Source organism: Silurus meridionalis, chromosome 4 (assembly GCF_014805685.1).
Source record: "Silurus meridionalis isolate SWU-2019-XX chromosome 4, ASM1480568v1, whole genome shotgun sequence".
NCBI classification, from domain to species: Eukaryota; Metazoa; Chordata; class Actinopteri; order Siluriformes; family Siluridae; genus Silurus; species Silurus meridionalis.
This window is the reverse complement of record NC_060887.1, coordinates 37,110,477-37,129,871: the sequence shown is the minus strand read 5'-3', so window position 1 is coordinate 37,129,871 and position 19,395 is coordinate 37,110,477. Positions and strand designations below refer to the sequence as shown.

General features: G+C 41.0%; 1 protein-coding gene across 12 annotated transcripts in view; it reads left to right on the top strand.

The window, feature by feature from the left end:
* The window catches only part of kmt2ca (lysine (K)-specific methyltransferase 2Ca), a 184,460-nt gene extending 166,766 nt beyond the window's left edge, over positions 1–17,694 (top strand). For 8 of the 12 annotated variants that reach the window (XM_046846381.1, XM_046846386.1, XM_046846387.1 and 5 more), the window contains 17 exons: positions 346–1,911; positions 3,579–3,785; positions 5,748–5,912; positions 6,020–6,161; positions 6,282–6,423; positions 6,504–6,816; positions 7,612–7,861; positions 8,299–8,435; positions 10,267–10,365; positions 11,145–12,291; positions 12,718–12,854; positions 13,038–13,180; positions 14,268–14,442; positions 15,055–15,171; positions 15,287–15,360; positions 15,602–15,710; positions 16,961–17,694. In XM_046846381.1, coding sequence (XP_046702337.1) covers positions 346–1,911; positions 3,579–3,785; positions 5,748–5,912; positions 6,020–6,161; positions 6,282–6,423; positions 6,504–6,816; positions 7,612–7,861; positions 8,299–8,435; positions 10,267–10,365; positions 11,145–12,291; positions 12,718–12,854; positions 13,038–13,180; positions 14,268–14,442; positions 15,055–15,171; positions 15,287–15,360; positions 15,602–15,710; positions 16,961–17,053 — 5,016 coding nt within the window. In that variant the 3' untranslated portion in view covers positions 17,054–17,694. The remainder of the gene's footprint in view (positions 1–345; positions 1,912–3,578; positions 3,786–5,747; positions 5,913–6,019; positions 6,162–6,281; positions 6,424–6,503; positions 6,817–7,611; positions 7,862–8,298; positions 8,436–10,266; positions 10,366–11,144; positions 12,292–12,717; positions 12,855–13,037; positions 13,181–14,267; positions 14,443–15,054; positions 15,172–15,286; positions 15,361–15,601; positions 15,711–16,960) is intronic. The other 4 variants (XM_046846391.1, XM_046846383.1, XM_046846390.1 and 1 more) reach the window with 3 other exon arrangements.
* The last annotated feature ends 1,701 nt before the right edge of the window (positions 17,695–19,395 follow it).

The window sequence follows — 19,395 nt, the reverse complement described above, 5'->3', positions numbered from 1 at the left end:
TAAGTAAGGGCAGTTTCAAACATGAGGGCCGGTTGAGTCACGAATGTCCAGGATGAGGATGGGTTCCCCTTTTGAGTGGGGTTCCTCTCAAGGTTTCTTCCTCAGAACATCTAAGGGAGTTTTTGCCACAGTCGCCATGGCTGCTCATCAGGGATAAATACACATCATTCACCTTAACTGTTAAATTCTGTAAAGCTGCTTTGAGGCAATGTCTGTTGTAAAAAGCACAATAGAAATAAACTTGACTTGATGAAGGAAAACGTTCATTGTATATTTTGCACATGCAGGATTCTCATTATGCATGCTCATTCAACTGCGATTTCTTTGTCTCACCAAACCCTGTAGATCCGCAAGCAGCAGAAGGAGCACACCGAGCTGATTGAAGAGTATCGTGTCAAGCAGCAACAGCGGACTATGCAGTCCTCTCTGATGAATCCGATGCAGCCATTGCCAGGAATGTCTGGCCAACCACCTGGCATGGTGCCTGGTGGAGTCCACATGGGCCAACCCATGATGGGTCCGATGCAATCACATCCCGGTCAGCCAAACCCCAACCGCATGCCTAACATGCCTGGCTGGCACCCCGGCGGCCCTGGACCAATTGGAGGACCCAGAATGCCACCTCACATGCCTCCTCAGATGCCACCAGCCAACCCTGTCCAGCCACCTCAGGCCCAGGTGCCACCTGGCCAGCCAGGCGGTGTAGGTGTCAGTCATGGGGTTGGAGGTGCCACCCCTCATGTAAAGTTTGACGACAATAACCCATTCAGCGAGGGCTTCCAGGAGAGGGAGCGCCGCGAACGACTGCGAGAGCAACAGGAGAGGCAGCGTGTGCAGCTAATGCAGGAGGTAGAAAGACAGAGGGCTCTTCAGAGGCTGGAGATGGGGCAACAGGGTCCAGGCATGGCTCCAGATGCTAACCGTGACAGTCTGGTCCACATGCCCTTCTACAATACCGACCTGCCCCCAGACTTCATGCAGCCTGCCAGAGCTCAGCAGCCGCAGCAGATGGGATCAATGTTCCCCCAGCAGGGCAGTACACCTCTAGACATCGGGGGCCCTGGTCCAGCTTTCATGCCGGGTTCCGAGCGACGACCCATAGTTGGGAGTGCTGCTTTTCCAGGCCAGGACATGGGGTCGAATTTCCGGCCAAAAAATTCAACGATGCACGGAATAAATTTCATCCCAGGCCAGCCCCGGCTCCCGACAGCGCCCCAAGGTGGAGGTGACGGCCCTCTGTTTGGCATGGAATCAGCCACACCGCTGCCTCCTAATTACCCTGGTTCAGGGCAGTCTCTCATACAATTATATTCCACCATCATCCCAGAGGAGAAAGGCAAGAAAAAGAGGAATCGGAAAAAGAAGAAAGACGACGACACGGATTCGGTGAAAACTCCTTCCACACCTCACTCAGACCTTACTGCCCCTCTGACCCCATGCGTTTCGGACACGTCTTCCACCCCTACACGCAGTGCTGCCCTACTGGGAGACCAGGACTCCTCTGAGCTCTCCAATTCGTTCACTCTTTCCGGCCTGCCTTCTTCATTAGAGCTGTCTGCTAGCGGGGGTCTGCTCAGGCGACAGTCTAGCGTGGGTTCAGAAACTGAACGAGGAGTTTTCGAAGAACTCCAAGAGATCAAGCAGGAAAAGCTGGACATGAGCGAGTGCCAGGGGACAGAAGGGGAGTTTGGATCAGGGGTGGTAAAGGTTGAAGAGACCCAAAACCTCACCGGGCAAAGTCCAGCCCACAGTACCAAGGGCGAATCTGGGAACGAACTCCTCAAACACCTGCTGAATAACAAGAGCATGACACCACCTTCAGCCACACCCCACGTACAACAGATATCCAATGATGACGAAGGAGTGGCTGAAAATAAGGGCTCTGTTAAGATGACTCCGACTGAGTGTTTGGTAAGAACAAACTTATAAACAAATCTAAAACTGTAAAATGCTTCGTAAATACAGGGTGGTGCAGGGCAATGGGAAATTTTGGAACTAGGAGTTGGAGAACCTGGGACTCTGGAACCAGTGTGAGCTCGTTTCGAACCCCTTCAACATTAGTTATAATGGAGCAGTAGATCGGTGCTCAATGAACGTTTACTATAAAACCTTTTATAAAATGGTGGTGTGAGTGCTGCATTTCGGCATCATTAAAAGTTACAGGTTTTCTGCAGTCATAAAAATGTCGAACATTAAAAAAATTTAATTCTCTGTTAAGTATTTAATAATTTTAAACAGGTTTTAATTTTCCGAAGTGCATATAACGCTACCTCTGATGTTCATTGAAATGCTTTAGATCAGTCATCCCCAACCTTTTTTGCGCCATGGACCAGTTTAATGTCACACAATATTTTCAAATACAACAAAATAAAATGATACTACCATAAAAACACTAAAGACACTTGGCTTAAATAAAAAAAACAATTTTCATTTTCGAAAAATGGCTCAAACAGTGATGATGCATGATGTGGAAGAAAGCATCGAGGGCTCCTCACGATGGCAGCTCCAACAATCTCGATGTTCACTCAGTATTTTTCAGGCCGTTCAACACCACCTGGGGACTTCTTTTTTTTTTTAAGGCTGAACCTGAAGGAACATGATTATGACGTTCTAATTAGTGGTCAACCAATAGTGGATTTTACCGATTTTGATAGCTAGGGTGGAGCCGGTGGTGGACAGTAAGGAAGTAATTCGTTAGTGTAGTTTAAGGAGCTTTTTTTCCATGTATCTGTACTTTAATGAAGTATTTTCCTTTTGGAGAGACTTTTACTTTAACTTCTACATTTTAAAGTCAAATATTTTACTTTTTACTCGACTACATTTAGTGAAATCAGTCGTTCCTTTTTATATATGAAGATAAATTGGTGAAACACGCAGCAAGTCACCAATCGCTCTGTTTTACACGTGTTCTGATTGGCGCTTGGTGTATCTACTGATCACCAACATACAGTTCAGCATCAGTTCAACATCAAGCAGAACATTTAGAGAGAAATGAATGTTGAAGAAACTCCAGACTCGAACTCACCACAACACACATGGGATTATTTGAGATTTTTAGTAGCTGTAGTTGAAAAGGTGGTTTTGGGTTCATGATCATTGTAATAGAAATCAGTGTTTGAGTCATTAATATCATTCTATTAATAGAACTGAGGTGATTAAGTAAAGAGTCATGTGACTAAAATGATGAACATTTATAATTATAATAAATCATAGTACTTTGATACTTAAGTAAATTTGAAGGCAAAAACTTTTATACTTTTACTCAAGTGAAAGTTTTATTTTTACTGAAGTCATAATCAGTATGGATTTTTCAACTATCGGTGCCGATTAATCGCCGGACCTCTAATTCTAACCGGTAATGACGCCAAAATTTCTTTTTATGCGGCACTCACACTATCACCATTTCTCTAACAGGTTTTACAGTGAACGCTCGATGTGCACCACTACAACGCTCCATTATAACTAATGGCAAGGGGTTCGAAATGATTTTGCACCGGTTCCCATTTATTTGCATATAATTTCACCGATATGAACCGATCAGAACATGTTTGTGCATTGCTGTATGCCTGGTTTTGCAGGATGCTGTGAATAGCCGGTTGGCTGGTAATTTGGATTCCCTAGAGCCTTCTGTACCAGAGCAAGGCAAGAAAAAACAGCGCAATAAGAGAACACCGAAAATGGGGGCCGAAAAACCTCAGTCTCGCTGGAAGAAAAGAAAGAAAGAGCAGGAGGATCACCAGGCCTTGTATCCGACCACCGATACTTTGATGACGCAACTGAAACAGGTAAACCCTACCACATGAAACAGGAATCCCGATCTGTTCTGTACTCGCGTTCTATTTAATTTATTTCTTTTTAAGCAAATATTCTGCAATGCTTTACAGGTGTATATGTCCTAAAGATGAATGAGTCTTAAATTATACAGAATGTTGATTTGCCACGTCCCCGCCCCCCCACCCCCCTCGACCTCCCCTTCGTTCGTAAATGTGCCTTTTTAATTACAGTCGTCTCAAGGAGTAATTACTTTCATTAAGTCGTAACTGCAGTGCTGGCACGGATAGGTGTGAGCAGAATGCATTAGATGGACGAGTTCTTGAAAGGCCCTCAGCAGGGCTTTAAATGAAACATTCACTACACTTGTATTAACAATGATTACAGGAGGGCTTTTATGCCTTACTGGTTATGGATGTACATACATTATGTGCTAAACATATATGATAATTCATCTGCATTTTTCTTTTCTCCCTTTTGATTCTACGGTTATGCTTTTTAAAGCCAGGTGTTGGAAATCTGGTGTATGCAGGTAGCCCCGGACTTAGGAACAGAAAAAATGTTGTGTTCGTAGGTCGAGAAGAGTGAGATTTACATGTCTTGGTCCCACAATGCATGTCTGCCAGACGTTCTTCTATTCCTTCTTCTTCTCCCTCTGTTTGCAGCGTTGTCAAATTTAAATAGCGCTCAAGGATTTCGAAAGATTTCTTGAATATATTTTGATTGACTGTAGTTTTTGTGTGTTTTTTTGGTTGGCTGTGTTCGTATCTCCGAAAAGTCGTTAGATATATTTTGCTGACAGTTTCCTGTTTTATGTAATTTAGAAATTTGACACACACACACACACACACACACACACACACACACACACAGAAACTTCCTCCTATTATTATTTGCACCTGTAAAAGCAGTGGTGGTAAAATTATTAAAGGCAGTAGCACTATATAAAGCAATATATACTTTTTTTATCTTTTATCCTATTTGTATAGTGAATAGTAATACTACACTTTTATCATACATTTATACTTCTAATGCTTTATATTTGTATTTATAGAAAAAAAAATTCTGTTTACATGTTGGACTGTCATTAAAAGCATTTCACTCCATGTCGTACTCTGTATGAATGTGTATGTGAAATACGATTTGATTCGGTTTCTGATTGTGGAGCAGTGCACCAGAACACACCAATGTTCCCACATTAAGAAGCGGTGGTCTTACTTTCTTGGACTGGTCGCTTTGATAATTAGTGTATAATATATATTGTAGGGATGGTAAGATTCAGCAATTTGCATCGGTGCACTGATTAAAAAAAAAACGTGCATCGGATGAGATTTGTATTGTTCTAACATTTTTACGTCTGTAAAAACAGATTTATTTATATGTAATTATTAGTAGATGCGCTCTACTTTTATTATTTAGAAAGTGACAATCATTTGTGAGCGATATTTGATATGGATTTCTCGTCACTAAACTGTATCTCGAGTGCGTTCTCTCAGCACCGCCGCTGCTACGTGAGTGACGTATAACACTACAGAGACCGAGACGTGTCCTGAGTCACATAGAATACAGATTAACATGGCAGCTAGAGCTGTAACTTCCTGCAGATAGATAACATTTTTTGGTTTATTTCATCTTTTTATTATTTTTTTTTTTTTTGCACTACAAAGGTGTGTGTGTGTGTGTGTATGTAAAAGGGGCATACGTTAGAAATCAGAAGGCACTGATGTAAATTGAGGATTTGCTGTCTGTCTGAACCAAAGAAATAAAAGTAAACTTTCTGCATCATATTGAAAGCATTTCCAATTGCATCATATTGAAATGGTAATAAAAGTGAATCATATCACATCAGTAATCACTTCATATGTATCTTTTATGTATTGTATCATTGAGCATTAAGATGCGAATCCTGACTATATTGATTCTACCAGGTTCTTCAAGTAATTCTTCTGATCTTTTCTCATTCCTACCCATTACAGCAGCTCTCTCTGTTGCCCCTCATGGAGCCCCTGATTGGCGTGAACTTTGCCCACTTCCCTCCGTACGGCAGCGGTCAGCTGATTGGCGAGAACAGACTCACTGGGTCTTTTGGCAGTGCGTCACTGGACGGCGTGTCAGACTACTACTCCCAGCTCATCTATAAGGTCCGATTCTGATCTCATATGTAATAAATAAACAAACAAACAAATAAATAAATAAATTAACTAAATCCTTAGTGAATGTATGATTTGCATTTTGTTTCACCGTGCAGCAAAACAACTTGAGCAATCCTCCAACTCCGCCTGCCTCTCTTCCCCCTACCCCGCCTCCTGTAGTGAGGCAGAAGATGGTGAATGGTTTTGCAACAGCAGAAGAACTGGCTAGGAAGGCTGCTGTTATAAGTGGGCACGAGGGTAAAAAAAAAAAACAATAGATCAAATATTATGAATATTGTGTCTCGAAAATCCCACTAAGACTTGTTTTTGGGACAAACGTAGGTTTTCCTGTAGTTGAAACATTTCATCTGTTCTCAGCGTCCAAAGGTTTGGGTCCGAAGCCCACCACGATTAAAAACGAGGAAGATCTCCTGTCTCAGGCCATTTCTCAGGGACCCAAGACGGTAGACGTGCCTGCCTCGTTGCCGACGCCCCCTCACACCAATCAGGAGGAGCTCCGGTAAGACTCGAGTGTTCAGCTTTCTGTGTTTCTGTATTAAATACAGTATTGAGCTCTTATCTCATCACCATCGTATTCAGTGGCCAGGACCATTGTGACAGGGACACTCCAGACAGCTTCGTCCCCTCCTCGTCCCCGGAGAGTGTCACCGGCATGGAGATCAGCAGATACCCGGATCTGTCTCTAGTCAAGGAGGAGCCTCCATCACCTGCAACATCTCCTACCATCCCCATGCTGCCCAGTGCGAGCGGGAAAGGCACCAGGGCGATGCAATGGGAGGTGAAGAAAGAACCCCAGGGCAATTTCTTCGGTTCTCATTTCGATCGCTCTTCTTCCTGCTCCAAGGCCGGTCTGATGTCTGTATCACTTACGCTCAGCCGAGCTGCAGCCGAGGTACAATGTATTTCATTTTTATTATAAACAAACCTTTTTTACTTGGGCAGCTACAGCACTTTTATAACGCTGTAAAGCTTGTCTTTAATACATATAGTTTTTAAATAACTGTAATTTACTGTGTAAAAAGAAAAGCTTGGTGGTTTCAGAACAGGACACGTTCAGTTCTAAAATCAAAAAAAGAAAATTTGTGCTTTCAGGCGTTTCTCAGGTCAGAACATTTGGGTTTTTTAAGGCTTCAGTGACCGGAAAAACTTTTTCCACATTTTGTTATGTTACAGCTTCATTCCAAAATGGATTAAATTCATCATTTTTAATAAAATTCCAAAAAAAAAAATATTCCCCATATTAACAACGTGAAAAAAGTTTGTTTAAAATGTTTGCAAATTTATTCGAAAAAAAAAACTAAAATCACATGTACATAAATATTCCCAGTCTTTGCCATGACACTCAAATTTGATCTCAGGTGCATCCTGTTTTCACTGGTCATCACTGGATGTTCTCAGTGTTCTCACTTCTCTAGAACATCTCGGCCTCCATGGTCTTTAGTCGTCGTTCACGTCTCGCGACTTGGTTTAGTGCAGCATAACCCTTTGGATTCATTAAATCTAAAACATTTCCTTTAGACGTGTTGATTCGGGGTTCTTACTAGACTTCACTTCTAGGTAAACTGAGACCACTGTGTATAATGTACTACATATTCTTTGTGTCATAGTGAGATGTTGGTGATCGTTATAAACAGACATAACCAAACATTCAAAAACCTCCAATCGTCTGCGTCTGCTTGCTCTCTAGAACATCCAGGGAGTCATGGCGGCGCTTTCCAACTTGCTTTGCCTTCCTGTGCCTTCCAACTACGACGTATCTCGCACCCTGAGTCCAGAGCCACGCAACTCCCTGGCCATGCTGGCGAGCCTCAAAGTCCCTCCACCTCAAGGGTTGTACCCTCGCAACGCCGCTCTGTTCCCCCAGTCTGCCATGAGGTTCTCCAGGCCTCTTGGAGCGATGTCCTCGACTCAGCACTTCACACCAAACACCAGCGCCAGTGAGTGAACTTGCGCCAGACTGTGAGAGAAAGGAAATTGCAGATATTGATTTCTTTTGTCAATAATCACAATTGCCAGGTTTAACTGCTTCAAATGAGGGTTTCTAAAGCGGTTCAGAATCGCATGTTTTTACCTTCACTTCTTTCATACTGGCTGGAAATCTTTATTCCGTAGTATTTTAGAGATGACAGCACCCTGTTATTGTCCTTAAGTGTTTTCCAGGGCAGTTTAGAAAAGATAAAAGATGGCGTAGAAGTGCCTAGTGCAACGAGAAGGCTTTCTCTCCTCCTTTTTTCTTTTCCTCAAGGCACGCTTTATTATCGACCCTGTCTGAGATCTGAGATGTTAACAAAAGCCAGTCATAATTGTGGACTTTTCTCTGTTTGCTTTGTCATAGTTTTTTAGGAAATTGTGTCTCTGGCATGTTTCATTCCAGGTCCCTGTGCAATCAGACCAGAATACCACATGGATGGAAGCAGCCCTGGGAGAAAGCTGCAGTGGTGTGCCCAGTGTAAAGTGGTGGTTTTGGGAAGCGGAGTCCGGAGATCTGCCAAGGACCCCTGCGAAAAACAGGTAGAGGAATAATGTAGAGTAATGTCAAATCATCTTCTTTTCCAGGTTCTTATCCAAGCACAATTAATAATTATACTGCTATGAGGCATTGTGATTGCTGCTGTTAGAGATCCACTGATAGTGGATTTTACTTATATTGATAACTAGAGAGGATCGTACTTATATAATGACCAATAACCAAATAATCAACCGATAGTTTTTAAAATGGATTTGGAATGGAATTATTAATTTATATATTAAATCATATTTATTTTAATTAACATTATGAATTAATACATATTATATATAAATAATAAGATAATTATTAAATTCCTTATAAAAAATATAACGCTCTCCGTGCAGTGTGCAGTCTCTCGTGTAAAAACAAACAGCACTTGGTGTCAGTGTTTCGCCTCTAGTGGCTGCTCTTGTAATGACAGCGGACAACATGCACTGCTCCACCAATGGCCGCAACCCGGAAAAACTATTGCTATAGATTTTTGCTGATTTTCCAGCAAAACTGATGAATCAGTCGACCTACAGAAGTACAGAAATTAAAAATGGTGAACAAGTGTTTCTTGTAAACATTTCACTACATGTACTCTGTATGAATGGGTATGTGACAAATAAAATTGGAATTTGTAGAAAAAAATTGGCAATTGCATAAACAACCGGAGAACACAGAATCAGTGGTTAATACATCGCTAGGAAATTATTCAAGATTAATATTGAGTCTGGAACATTTTACATTTACATTTTGTGGCATTTGGCAGACTTTGACTGACAATCAAGCATTTCAGGTATAAGGGCCATTTTCAGGGGCCCAGCAGTGGCAGAGCTTGGTGGTGCTGGGATTTGAACTTGTGATCTTCCAATCCAGAGGATTGAAAGCTCTGAGCTGCCACCTCCCATTTTCTGTCGCATGTGATTGGTTGGTTTGATCAGTTTAACATCTTATATCTATAATGAGCCTGAGCAACCTGAAATGTTAACTTATTTAGGTCGATTCAGAGTCATTCAGGTCGATTTAGTGTATTTTTTTTATTTGTATAATGTCACTTTTTTTACTGTAGTAAAACAATGATAGAGCTCACCTGCATGCAAACTGAGAAAATCAAGGTCTGATTGATGATACTGTTTGTTTTGGACCAAGCCTTGAACATTGCTCTGGCCTGCCAAAAGAACAACGTCAAGGACATCACCACACCAGGGTTATATTTAAGCAGACGCTTGGTTTACTATAAAGTCTTATGGCGATAATGTCTATTGTTTTATATGCTAATAGAATTTGACTTGTGATGGGTTGTAGCTCATGACCAGGGCTGCTTAGTGATACAGAAAACCTGATCTCACTGTATAGGCTGTATTACGAGGCTCCGGCTGAGTCATGGAGCCTGTCGTTCCCCAAAGGCCTGAAAGATTATATGTGAAACTCGAGTGGCGGTCCAGACTGTTTTCTGGTGGCTCTGGGTAATTAAATAGCCATTGTTAGTGTCTCATTCTGGAGGCTGTAGAGATCCTCCTCTACTGAAGCTCCCCTCTAGGAGACCAAACCAGTTTAAATGGGAAAAGAAAAACGCTAGAATTCCTGCGTCTGATCTCACACATGTTTGTGTGTGGGGAAAGTTGCCTGAATCCACAAACCTGTTCATTTCCCAAATAAGTGGTCATTCAAATGAGCAGGTGACTTTGTGATCATTCGGCACAAACGTCATCATCGCAAAGCGGTGTACAGGCTTCGGTGTATGTGTTTTACGTGACAGATTCTCTCCAATAATGATTTGAGGCTATTTCACAACCTCCCTAGAGCATGTAGAGCAGCTGGCTTGAGTGACATGTGCTTTCTCTACAGGAGGGCCAGGTTTGGGCTGAGGGCAACAAGGTTTTCTGCAGTCGCAACTGCCTTGTTCTCTACTCATCCATCATGCAGAATAAACCTGCGGACAATAAGGTGAGTCATGTTGTATTGGACTAATTATATTACTATTAGGTTCCTAGACCAGGGAGTCTCATCAAATACTGAGCTTTAACCACGATGTACCACAGAGCGCCACGGGAGATCATTTCTGCCTGTGGCCATCAAACTATATAACGCCTTCTTCCAAGTGGTGGTCCAGGTTGTAGATAATATACTTATAGATTTTTCATGCCACATATGCACTTTATTGCCAGAAGTATTGGGACACCTGACCTCTCCCAGCTATATCTGATTCTTCTTAAGAACTGTTATCACAAAGCTGGAGGCACACAATTGTTTAGGACATCTTTGGATGCGCTATAATAAAACTCAAACCTGTTCCAGCATGGCAATGCCCCTGTGCTCAAAACGAGCTTCATGAAGTTCCGCTTTAAATGGTTTGGAGTGGAAGATCTCTTGCTATTGTTTCCTCAAAAAGCACATACCATCCTGAGGACCAGGTGTCCACAAACTTTGGCCATATAGTGTATAATGTTAATATCTTGGATGCAATAATCTCGTTTCAAAACTAATAATTAGTCGCATATGCAATAACTTTTAGAACTATTATTGAGTTTTTATAAAAATGATTGAAGTTTTCTGCTATCTTTCACTGTTGCTACAAATTAGATTTTCTTAATATATAACTTGTATTTATTTACATTTTTAGTTTTTTATCTTTAATCTTTTACTGTGAGCAACTGCAAAAACAAACAATTTCCGCTTTGGAACCAATAAAGTATTCTGAATCTGATTTACCCCTCACGTTTTAGCCGAATACGCCCATGCTCCCCGAGTCTGAAGAGAAATGCCCTCCCAAAGTTCTCCACCAGTACAGCAATAACATGTCCACCCTGGACGTACACTGCCTGGCCCAGATGCAGTTGAAGCAGTCTCCCCCTTCCACCCCTCCTATCTCTTTTCCATCCATTTTGTCTGAGAAAACTGAGAGCAAGTCGGAGGCCCTGAAAGTCACCGTCAAGCTGAAACCCCGACTCCGGGCAGTCCATAACGGAGTAGACGAACCTCACTACCAACCTGCGAAGCGTTGGAAAGGACTACGCTGGCGCAAGTGGAGCATTCATATTGTGGTACCCCGAGGAAAGCTGCCGGCGCAGAGTGGGGACGAGCTGGAAGAGCTGCTCAGGAAGCTGGACGCATCGCTGCGGCCCGAGCCACTGCCCAAAGACCTGCGCCGCTGCTGCTTTTGCCACGAGGAAGGTGACGGTCTGACAGACGGCCCTGCTCGACTACTAAACCTTGACCTAGATTTGTGGGTGCACTTGAACTGTGCACTGTGGTCCACCGAGGTGTACGAGACGCAGGCCGGCGCGCTGATCAACGTGGAGCTGGCGCTGCGCCGTGGCCTAGGGATCCGCTGTGCCTACTGCCAGCGCACGGGAGCGACCAGTGGCTGCCATCGCCTGCGCTGCACCAACACGTACCACTTCACCTGTGCACTCAAGGCTCAGTGTACCTTCTTCAAAGACAAGACCATGCTTTGCCACCTGCACAAACCTCGCATGGGCAATGGCACCGGGGGAGCCTTGTTTGGGGGTCCGGAGCACGAGCTGCGCTGTTTCACGGTGTACCGGCGCGTTTACGTGCAGCGAGACGAGGCGCGCCAGATCGCCAGCTTGATGCAGCGCGGTGAGCGTGAACACACCTTCCGTGTAGGCAGCCTGGTGTTTCATTCAGTCGGACAACTTCTGCCACAGCAAATGGAAGCCTTCCATTCGCCCGCTGCCATCTTCCCAGTCGGCTACGAGGCCAGTCGGATCTACTGGAGCATGCGCCATCCTAGCCGACGCTGCCGTTACCTGTGCTCCATTGACGAGAAGGATGGCACCCCTGAATTTACCATTCGTGTGCTCGAGCAAGGATATGAGGACCTCATCTTGACTGGCTCTTCTCCTAAAGGTTAGCACCACAAACACAAATTCATTTCTTTGATATTGAATGTGTAAAATTGCACCGGTGATAAACACATCTTTGATGCTTCCAGAGAACTTTGGCAATGGTTTTGTTTGACACCTTATTTTTCAACTATTATTTGTAGCGCCCTCTGCAGTCTGCCAAGCGAACTGCCTCTCTGGCTGTTTTGTCATTCTTACACTAACTTGATCATCCTCGTATCCTCATCCTTGCATCCTTTCCATAAATCTCAGCTCCCCCTTTTAAGCAAGTGGATAAAGGATGCAAGGTGTAGACTTGAAAACAAGTGTAGATATTAAAATAGTTTCTTATCTGTGCACCAGAATAGATTAGACTAGAACAGCGATTACACACGTCGTTAAAACAGCACTGCTCCTGCTCGCCTTCTGGAAGTTAACTTTTTTGTTACAGGTGTGTGGGATAAGGTCCTGGAGCCGGTGGCTGAGAAAAGAAACGAGACAGGAATTCTTAAATTGTTCCCGGTCTACCTGAAGGGAGAAGATCTGTTTGGACTCACCGTACCTGCGGTCACCAGGATCGTGGAATCGGTATGACACTCAATTGCACAGCCAAACACATATTATTATTATTATGCTAAATATTTGGCTGTGTGTGTAATAAAGAATAAAAAAACAGTAGAGTTGAAACAAAATGGTGTTAAATTCACTTCCTTTTAAATGTCTATTGACGCTGTTTTGGATGTGTGTGATGAATTTGGCGTTTGCCTGTAGTTGCCGGGGGTGGAGGCGTGCTCTGGCTACACGTTCCGTTACGGACGTAATCCGCTGATGGAGCTGCCGCTGGCCATCAATCCCTCGGGATGTGCTCGATCAGAACCCAAGGCTTGCACACATGTCAAGAGGTGTGTGTTAAGGTATTCTGTACGATTTTCGACTTTTATTTCTCCATGTTTAGCTCTTTCAGGTCTTGCATGGCTATATATATATATATATATATATATATATATATATATATATATATATATATATATATATAAAACAGAGTGCACGCTCTACACTGATTGGTGGTTTTCTGCGTGTTTGACCAGTAAAATTTTTATTCACTGATAAATAAAAAGGAACGACGACGACGACTTCTTTCGGCTGCTCCTATTAGAGTTCGTCACAGCGAATCATCCGTCTCCATACCCCCCTGTCCTCTACATCTGCCTGAAAGAGGCTCAATGGTTCATTGGGTAGTTCAGTGGTCAGCAAGCTGAAGGACCTCAATCCACATGCACTTACATTTATGGCATTTGGCAGACCATCCTATATAGAGAGCTTTTTATGGTTATCGTTATATTTAACTGAGTGGTTTGGGGTTAAGGGCCATGCTTAAGGGCCCAACAGTGGTGCTGAAATTTGAGCCCACATGTCCAATGTGGAGAAAAATCTACCTGAAAGTCTTAGGTCATTGACTTGAGATTCTTCTGCCAGTTTCTATAGCAGATTCTCTATTGACATTTATCTCATTAGGACCTGGACAAAATAATGAACCAAAATAAGAGTTTTAATGATCTTACCAACAATTCATCTTCCTATGGAATCGCTTTTTTCTTTGATTTTCCCTTTGATTAATAGAAAAACATACAGCTTTTTTTCAGAACTGAAAATTGTGTAAAATGTATTGTAGCCTGTTTCTCGGATTTCTAGCCTTTTCTTCCCCAATTACATCACTGCAGCAAAGGTACAGCAAACCAGCGGATGGTGGTGGAAAACTGAAGTATATTGTGTACATTTCATGGTTTTCAGGATAGACAGGAATATACAATATATAATATAGGTTTTATGCAGGAATCGAATTGTTAATTATTCATAATCAGCCAAAAGTCACCATTCCCTCACGTCCATAATTTCTCCTGTTTTGTCTCGTTGACCCTGAGCTGATGGTCTTACCGTGTCCCCCAGCGCAAGGTGAAACAGAAGAGTGTATTTCAGCATGACCACTTGTGTTCTCTATAGGCCTCACACTTTGACCAGCAGCTGCTCCGCTAAAATCCTGCAGACCAATGGAAGTCCTGCTGAGCTCACCGGTGCCCCCTACAGCAAACACTTTGTGCACTCCAAGTCTTTTCAGTACAGACGCATGAAAGCCGAGTGGAAGTCCAACGTTTACTTAGCTCGCTCGCGCATCCAGGTAAATCATTATCAGCCTTATCGGTTATAGATACGCTTTTATTTACAACCTCAATTCCAAAAAAAAGTCACTCTGTACCACTGTGTAAAATGTAAATAAAATCAGAATGCAATGATTTACAAATCTAATAGACTCATAATTTATTCACAATAGAACATAGAAAACGAGTCAAATGTTTAAACTGAGAATATGCACCATTTTAAGGGGGGGTGGTAAATTTGATGGCTGCAGCAAAAGTAAAAGTCAGTTTTGGATTTATTACAATAGCATGACTTCATAGTAGAAGAGTCCGGGTGCTGAACTGATCACTGACCTGGCTGCAGTCTAGACCTTTCACTATTTAAAAAAAAAACATTTGCCGCTTAATGAAACACAAAAACACAACAAAGAATACTGAGAACTGATTAGCAGTTAGAAACGAATTTTCAAAAATGACCCTATTTTATTCCTTCAGACATCTTTAATGTTTCCCATGTTGTGAATAAAATACGAGTTTATTAGATTTGCAAGTCATTGCATTCTGATTTTATTTACACTTTACACAGTGTCCCAACATTTTTGGAATCGGGGTTGTGTCAGAAACACGTTGACGCATGCTGTTTGTTGTTGTAGGGTTTGGGGCTGTACGCTGCTCGAGACATTGAGAAATACACCATGGTGATTGAGTACATCGGTACCATCATTAGGAACGAGGTGGCAAACCGCAAAGAGAAGATGTACGAATCGCAGGTACGCCTATAAACAAAAAGCTTTCTTTTCTTTTCCTTTCTTTCATTTTCTTTTTGTTTTTATTTTTTTGGCAATTAAAAAAAAGGTAATTTTCACTTGTTTTTTTCCCCCAAAGAACCGTGGAGTTTATATGTTCCGCATCGACAGCGAGCACGTCATAGACGCCACCATAACAGGAGGACCTGCACGGTACGATCGCTTCCGCAATTTGGTGCTTATAAATGGATAAAATCTATTTATTTATTTTATTTTTAGTAGATCATTCAACTTGTAATTCTTGAATTTGATTGGTCAGAAGGTGTTAGTTTTCTCATAACAGCAGCTTGGAGAATAGTTCTGCATGCAGCTGTATAGTCAATGGACTGTTTTATTCGTTATGTTTAATCTCAGGTTTAAATAAGATTATTATTTATTATTATTAATCCCTCAGATACATAAACCACTCCTGCGCACCCAACTGCATAGCAGAGGCTGTGACTTTTGAAAGAGACCACAAAATCATCATCAGCTCCAACCGTCGGATCCAGCGTGGGGAGGAGGTAACTGCTCTCTAATGCATTTTACAAACTATTTATTTATAAACCAAAAATTAACTCCAAAACCCTGCATAAAATAACAATCATCCTCCATTCTCTGCCTTTTGGGGGCAGTTTGGCTTCTGGAATCCCATCCCTAATTAACCCCGGTGTTCCATGCATGGGATGCAACTCGAACTCTTTATCAGCTTGTGTATTACATGAAGCGGAGATCATTAACTAAACACCAAACCGTCCTAATATAAATCAGCTTAGTTTGTTTCCATGGCGATGTCAGTCAGCTCGAGTCTCAGAGAGTATCCCCACATATACAGCAGCTCTTCTCCAAAACCTCTCATACGTTAATTAGCTGCTTTACTTCATGCCCATGGGTGCGCTAAATGTTTTGGCCCCCATCTTTTTTTAAGCACAAATAACCAATACCTGAGTTACTGCTTACTCCAGTAGGATCTAAAGCATGAGTAAGAATGTGCACTAATCACAGACCCCTAAAGCCGCTTCGTTGTTTAAGCCACGGGGTTCAAAGCGTGTGGAAAAAAGTAGCGGCTTATAGTCCGGAAAATACGGTAGATGGATGGATGAATAGAAAGAAAATAGGAAGGAACAGATAAAATAAACCGAATGTAAAGACTTTTCTAGGTTTAAACTAATAAATAATTAATAGCAATAAAATTAATTATTTTGGTTAACAAAAAAGGGCAACAGTTTTTATTTATTATTTATTTTAATAAATGTTGACAGAAAAAAATCCTTTAAAGAAATGCTTTAAAAAAAACGACCATGTTTACAGATGTTTGTTTATTTACAGTTGGGTTTATAGAATAATGTTGATATTTAATTTGTAAAGTAAATGAAAAAACTCATCAGTAATTATTATTCAGCTGCTTATTAAATCCTAATCCTAAAGATATGAAATCACTGGACCTCGCAGGGGTTACGTTCTAAACGAGTTCACAACAGTTGTGGATTTTGGACGCAGCCCCTATGGAACCGTAGTGAATTCGTCTAGACATTGTCACTTCAATACAATAGTGTTTAAAAAAATGTATGAAATTTGAAAAGCTTGAAAACGTTATTCCTAACGTTCCTGATCATTCGCTCCCGCTGCGGATTCCGAGCCGTGAGTTATCAGTGTGTGTGTGTGTGTGTGTGTGTGTGTGTGTGTGTGTGTGTGAAAAAGTGTTCCGATTGTTCTCCAGCATTCCGAAGTGCCTCGTTTCTCTTCTAAATCGTTCCCTTTTCTCGTCCTCTAGTTGTGCTACGACTACAAATTCGACCTTGAAGACGACCAGCATAAGATTCCTTGTCACTGTGGAGCAGTAAACTGCAGGAAGTGGATGAACTGAATCGGAGCGAGAGATCGGATCGGCAAAACGTTCAACCTCCACACATATGCATTCCTTCTGATCTTTCTGTTGTTTTTTAATAATCGCTAGACCCGTTTTTAAACAGGACGTGTTTTATCGCTAAAAAAATACAAAAATAAATCAGGGCAGATAATACGACCGCAGAACTGTAAGGGGGTTTGATGGAGATCAAAAAAAAAGGCAGGGGTTGTGGGGAGTGGAATCCAGGTTACACACACACACACACACACACACACACACACACACACACACAGGTCCCTCTGTAGAATCATCTCTCGTGTTTTTTTTTGAGCTTATGAGACGTGGATTGAAGTTCGCAGAGACTCTGTGGTCGGGTTTCATCTCTACATCTGAGGAGGAAGTGATGGTGCTGGTCACAGCCTTATTTGGACTATAAAGAGGCGGGACCTCTGGATTAAAAACACAAAAGATAATAATAATTCTATATAGATACAGAGAGAGAGAGAGAGAGAGAGAGAGAGAGAATATACAGAGATGTAGACACCACTGAACAAGGAATGTACTGAGAAGACTTCCCTAGGGATTAAAGCTAAGGGATTATTAACTTGCACTAAAAACAAAACAAAAAAAAATTACGGTTTAATAAAAAAAATACTTGATTCCATGAGTCAGTTTATTTTTTTCTTTCCTTTGTTTTGTGATTTCTGTAAAATAAGAGGCGACTTTTTTGTATTTATTATGAATCGAAGCTATTTTTTAAAGAACGTGGACGAAAAACAGCAAAGAAGATCGAGCTGCTTTAGAGCAGACTGCAGGTTGGACAGAACATGTTACTTTATATAAATATATAAATAGAAATATAAATAAAAAAATGTAAATATTAGTCGCAAAAATTTGGAGGAGATCTATAAATATTTGACCAAATGCTACCTTGAGTTTGTTTAGAGATATTTTGTTTGGGTGATTTTTTTTTTTTTTTTTTTTTTTTTGCTTCTTGATTTGAAAAAAAAAAGGATGAAATAAGAAAGGAGAAAAAAAAAAAGAGTATTTAAAGATTTAAAAAAAATGTTAGGATATGATTTTTTTGTTTGTTTGTTTTCTGAGAGTTTGTGTTTAAAATTGTGTAAAAATTGTACAGAATCTTTAAAAAAAAAAAAAAGAAAGAAAAAAAAAAGAAAAGAAATAATGAAAGAATTAAAATGAATTCAGAGTATTTTTGTTGTATTTAGAATGTAGAGTAAATATTGTCTAAAATTCTGACCACTTGAATATTCTGTACCTTAATTATTATTTTTTTTGCATATTTAAATTTCTTGTACTTTTGCAATCATGTTTGTTCTGCACCGATCGTGATCGATGTTAATCAGCAGAAAGTGAAGTGTGCTGTGAATTTTCTTTGTTTCGATTCAAGCGACACCGAGGGACTGCTTCTTCTTTTTTTATTTTCTTCTTCACTTTGTCTTTCCTTCAGTAACGGCACGGCCGCCGCACCCATGAGCTCCGGAAAAAAATCCTTTCTACATTCACAAATTTAAAGTATGCTTTCTTTCTTTTTTTTTGGGGGGGGGCGTTTACATCATTTTGAGAAAAAAAATGCTGTTGGACTGTTTGAAAATCATGGTTAAGATCTTTTTTCTTTTTTTTTCCTTTCCTTTTTTTTCCTGAGCTTAATAAAGAATTTAAAACCTGGACTTTTGCTTACAGGTTTGAAATGAAGTTTTCTTTGTGTGCACAACTAAAAGAATTTGTCGGACTATGTTTTGTTTGGTATAAATATATAAATATACAAAGTCCTGAGCTTGTAATATATAACAGCATGATGTATTTTAAAAAAAAAAATTTCGGATGACTTTCAAATTGTACATAATTTCTCAAATGACTGGTTGTAATGACATTTTTTCGTTTCTTGGATATTTTTTTCTCTCTCCTGTACAATATTCAGATATTATTAACAGTATTTGTCATTTCTCGGTCTGTACAGTAGTATGTCAAACAAATGAAGCCTTTTTTCTGAAGTATACAGAAAGTGTATGGGTTTTTTTTCGGAGTTTGTGAAATCAGATTTAGGAATATTTACAAGAAATAAATATTTTACATCTTTACCCGATTTCGTCCTTGTTCATTCTTAATCCAGTTCATACAGTCTGGTCCAGAAATGTTGGGACAGCATTTATTCTATTCCCTTTATTTCCCATTGCCTCAAAAGTAATCAGACTTATGACCAAGTGTGGTGTGGTCTTTTTTACTTTCTTTTTTTCTTTTATCTTCTAGCAGGATGGATTCGGACTGTAATTCGGTGATGAGGTTCCCTTTTGAGTCTGGTTTCTCTCGAGGTTTCTTCCTCATGAAGTTTCAGGGTT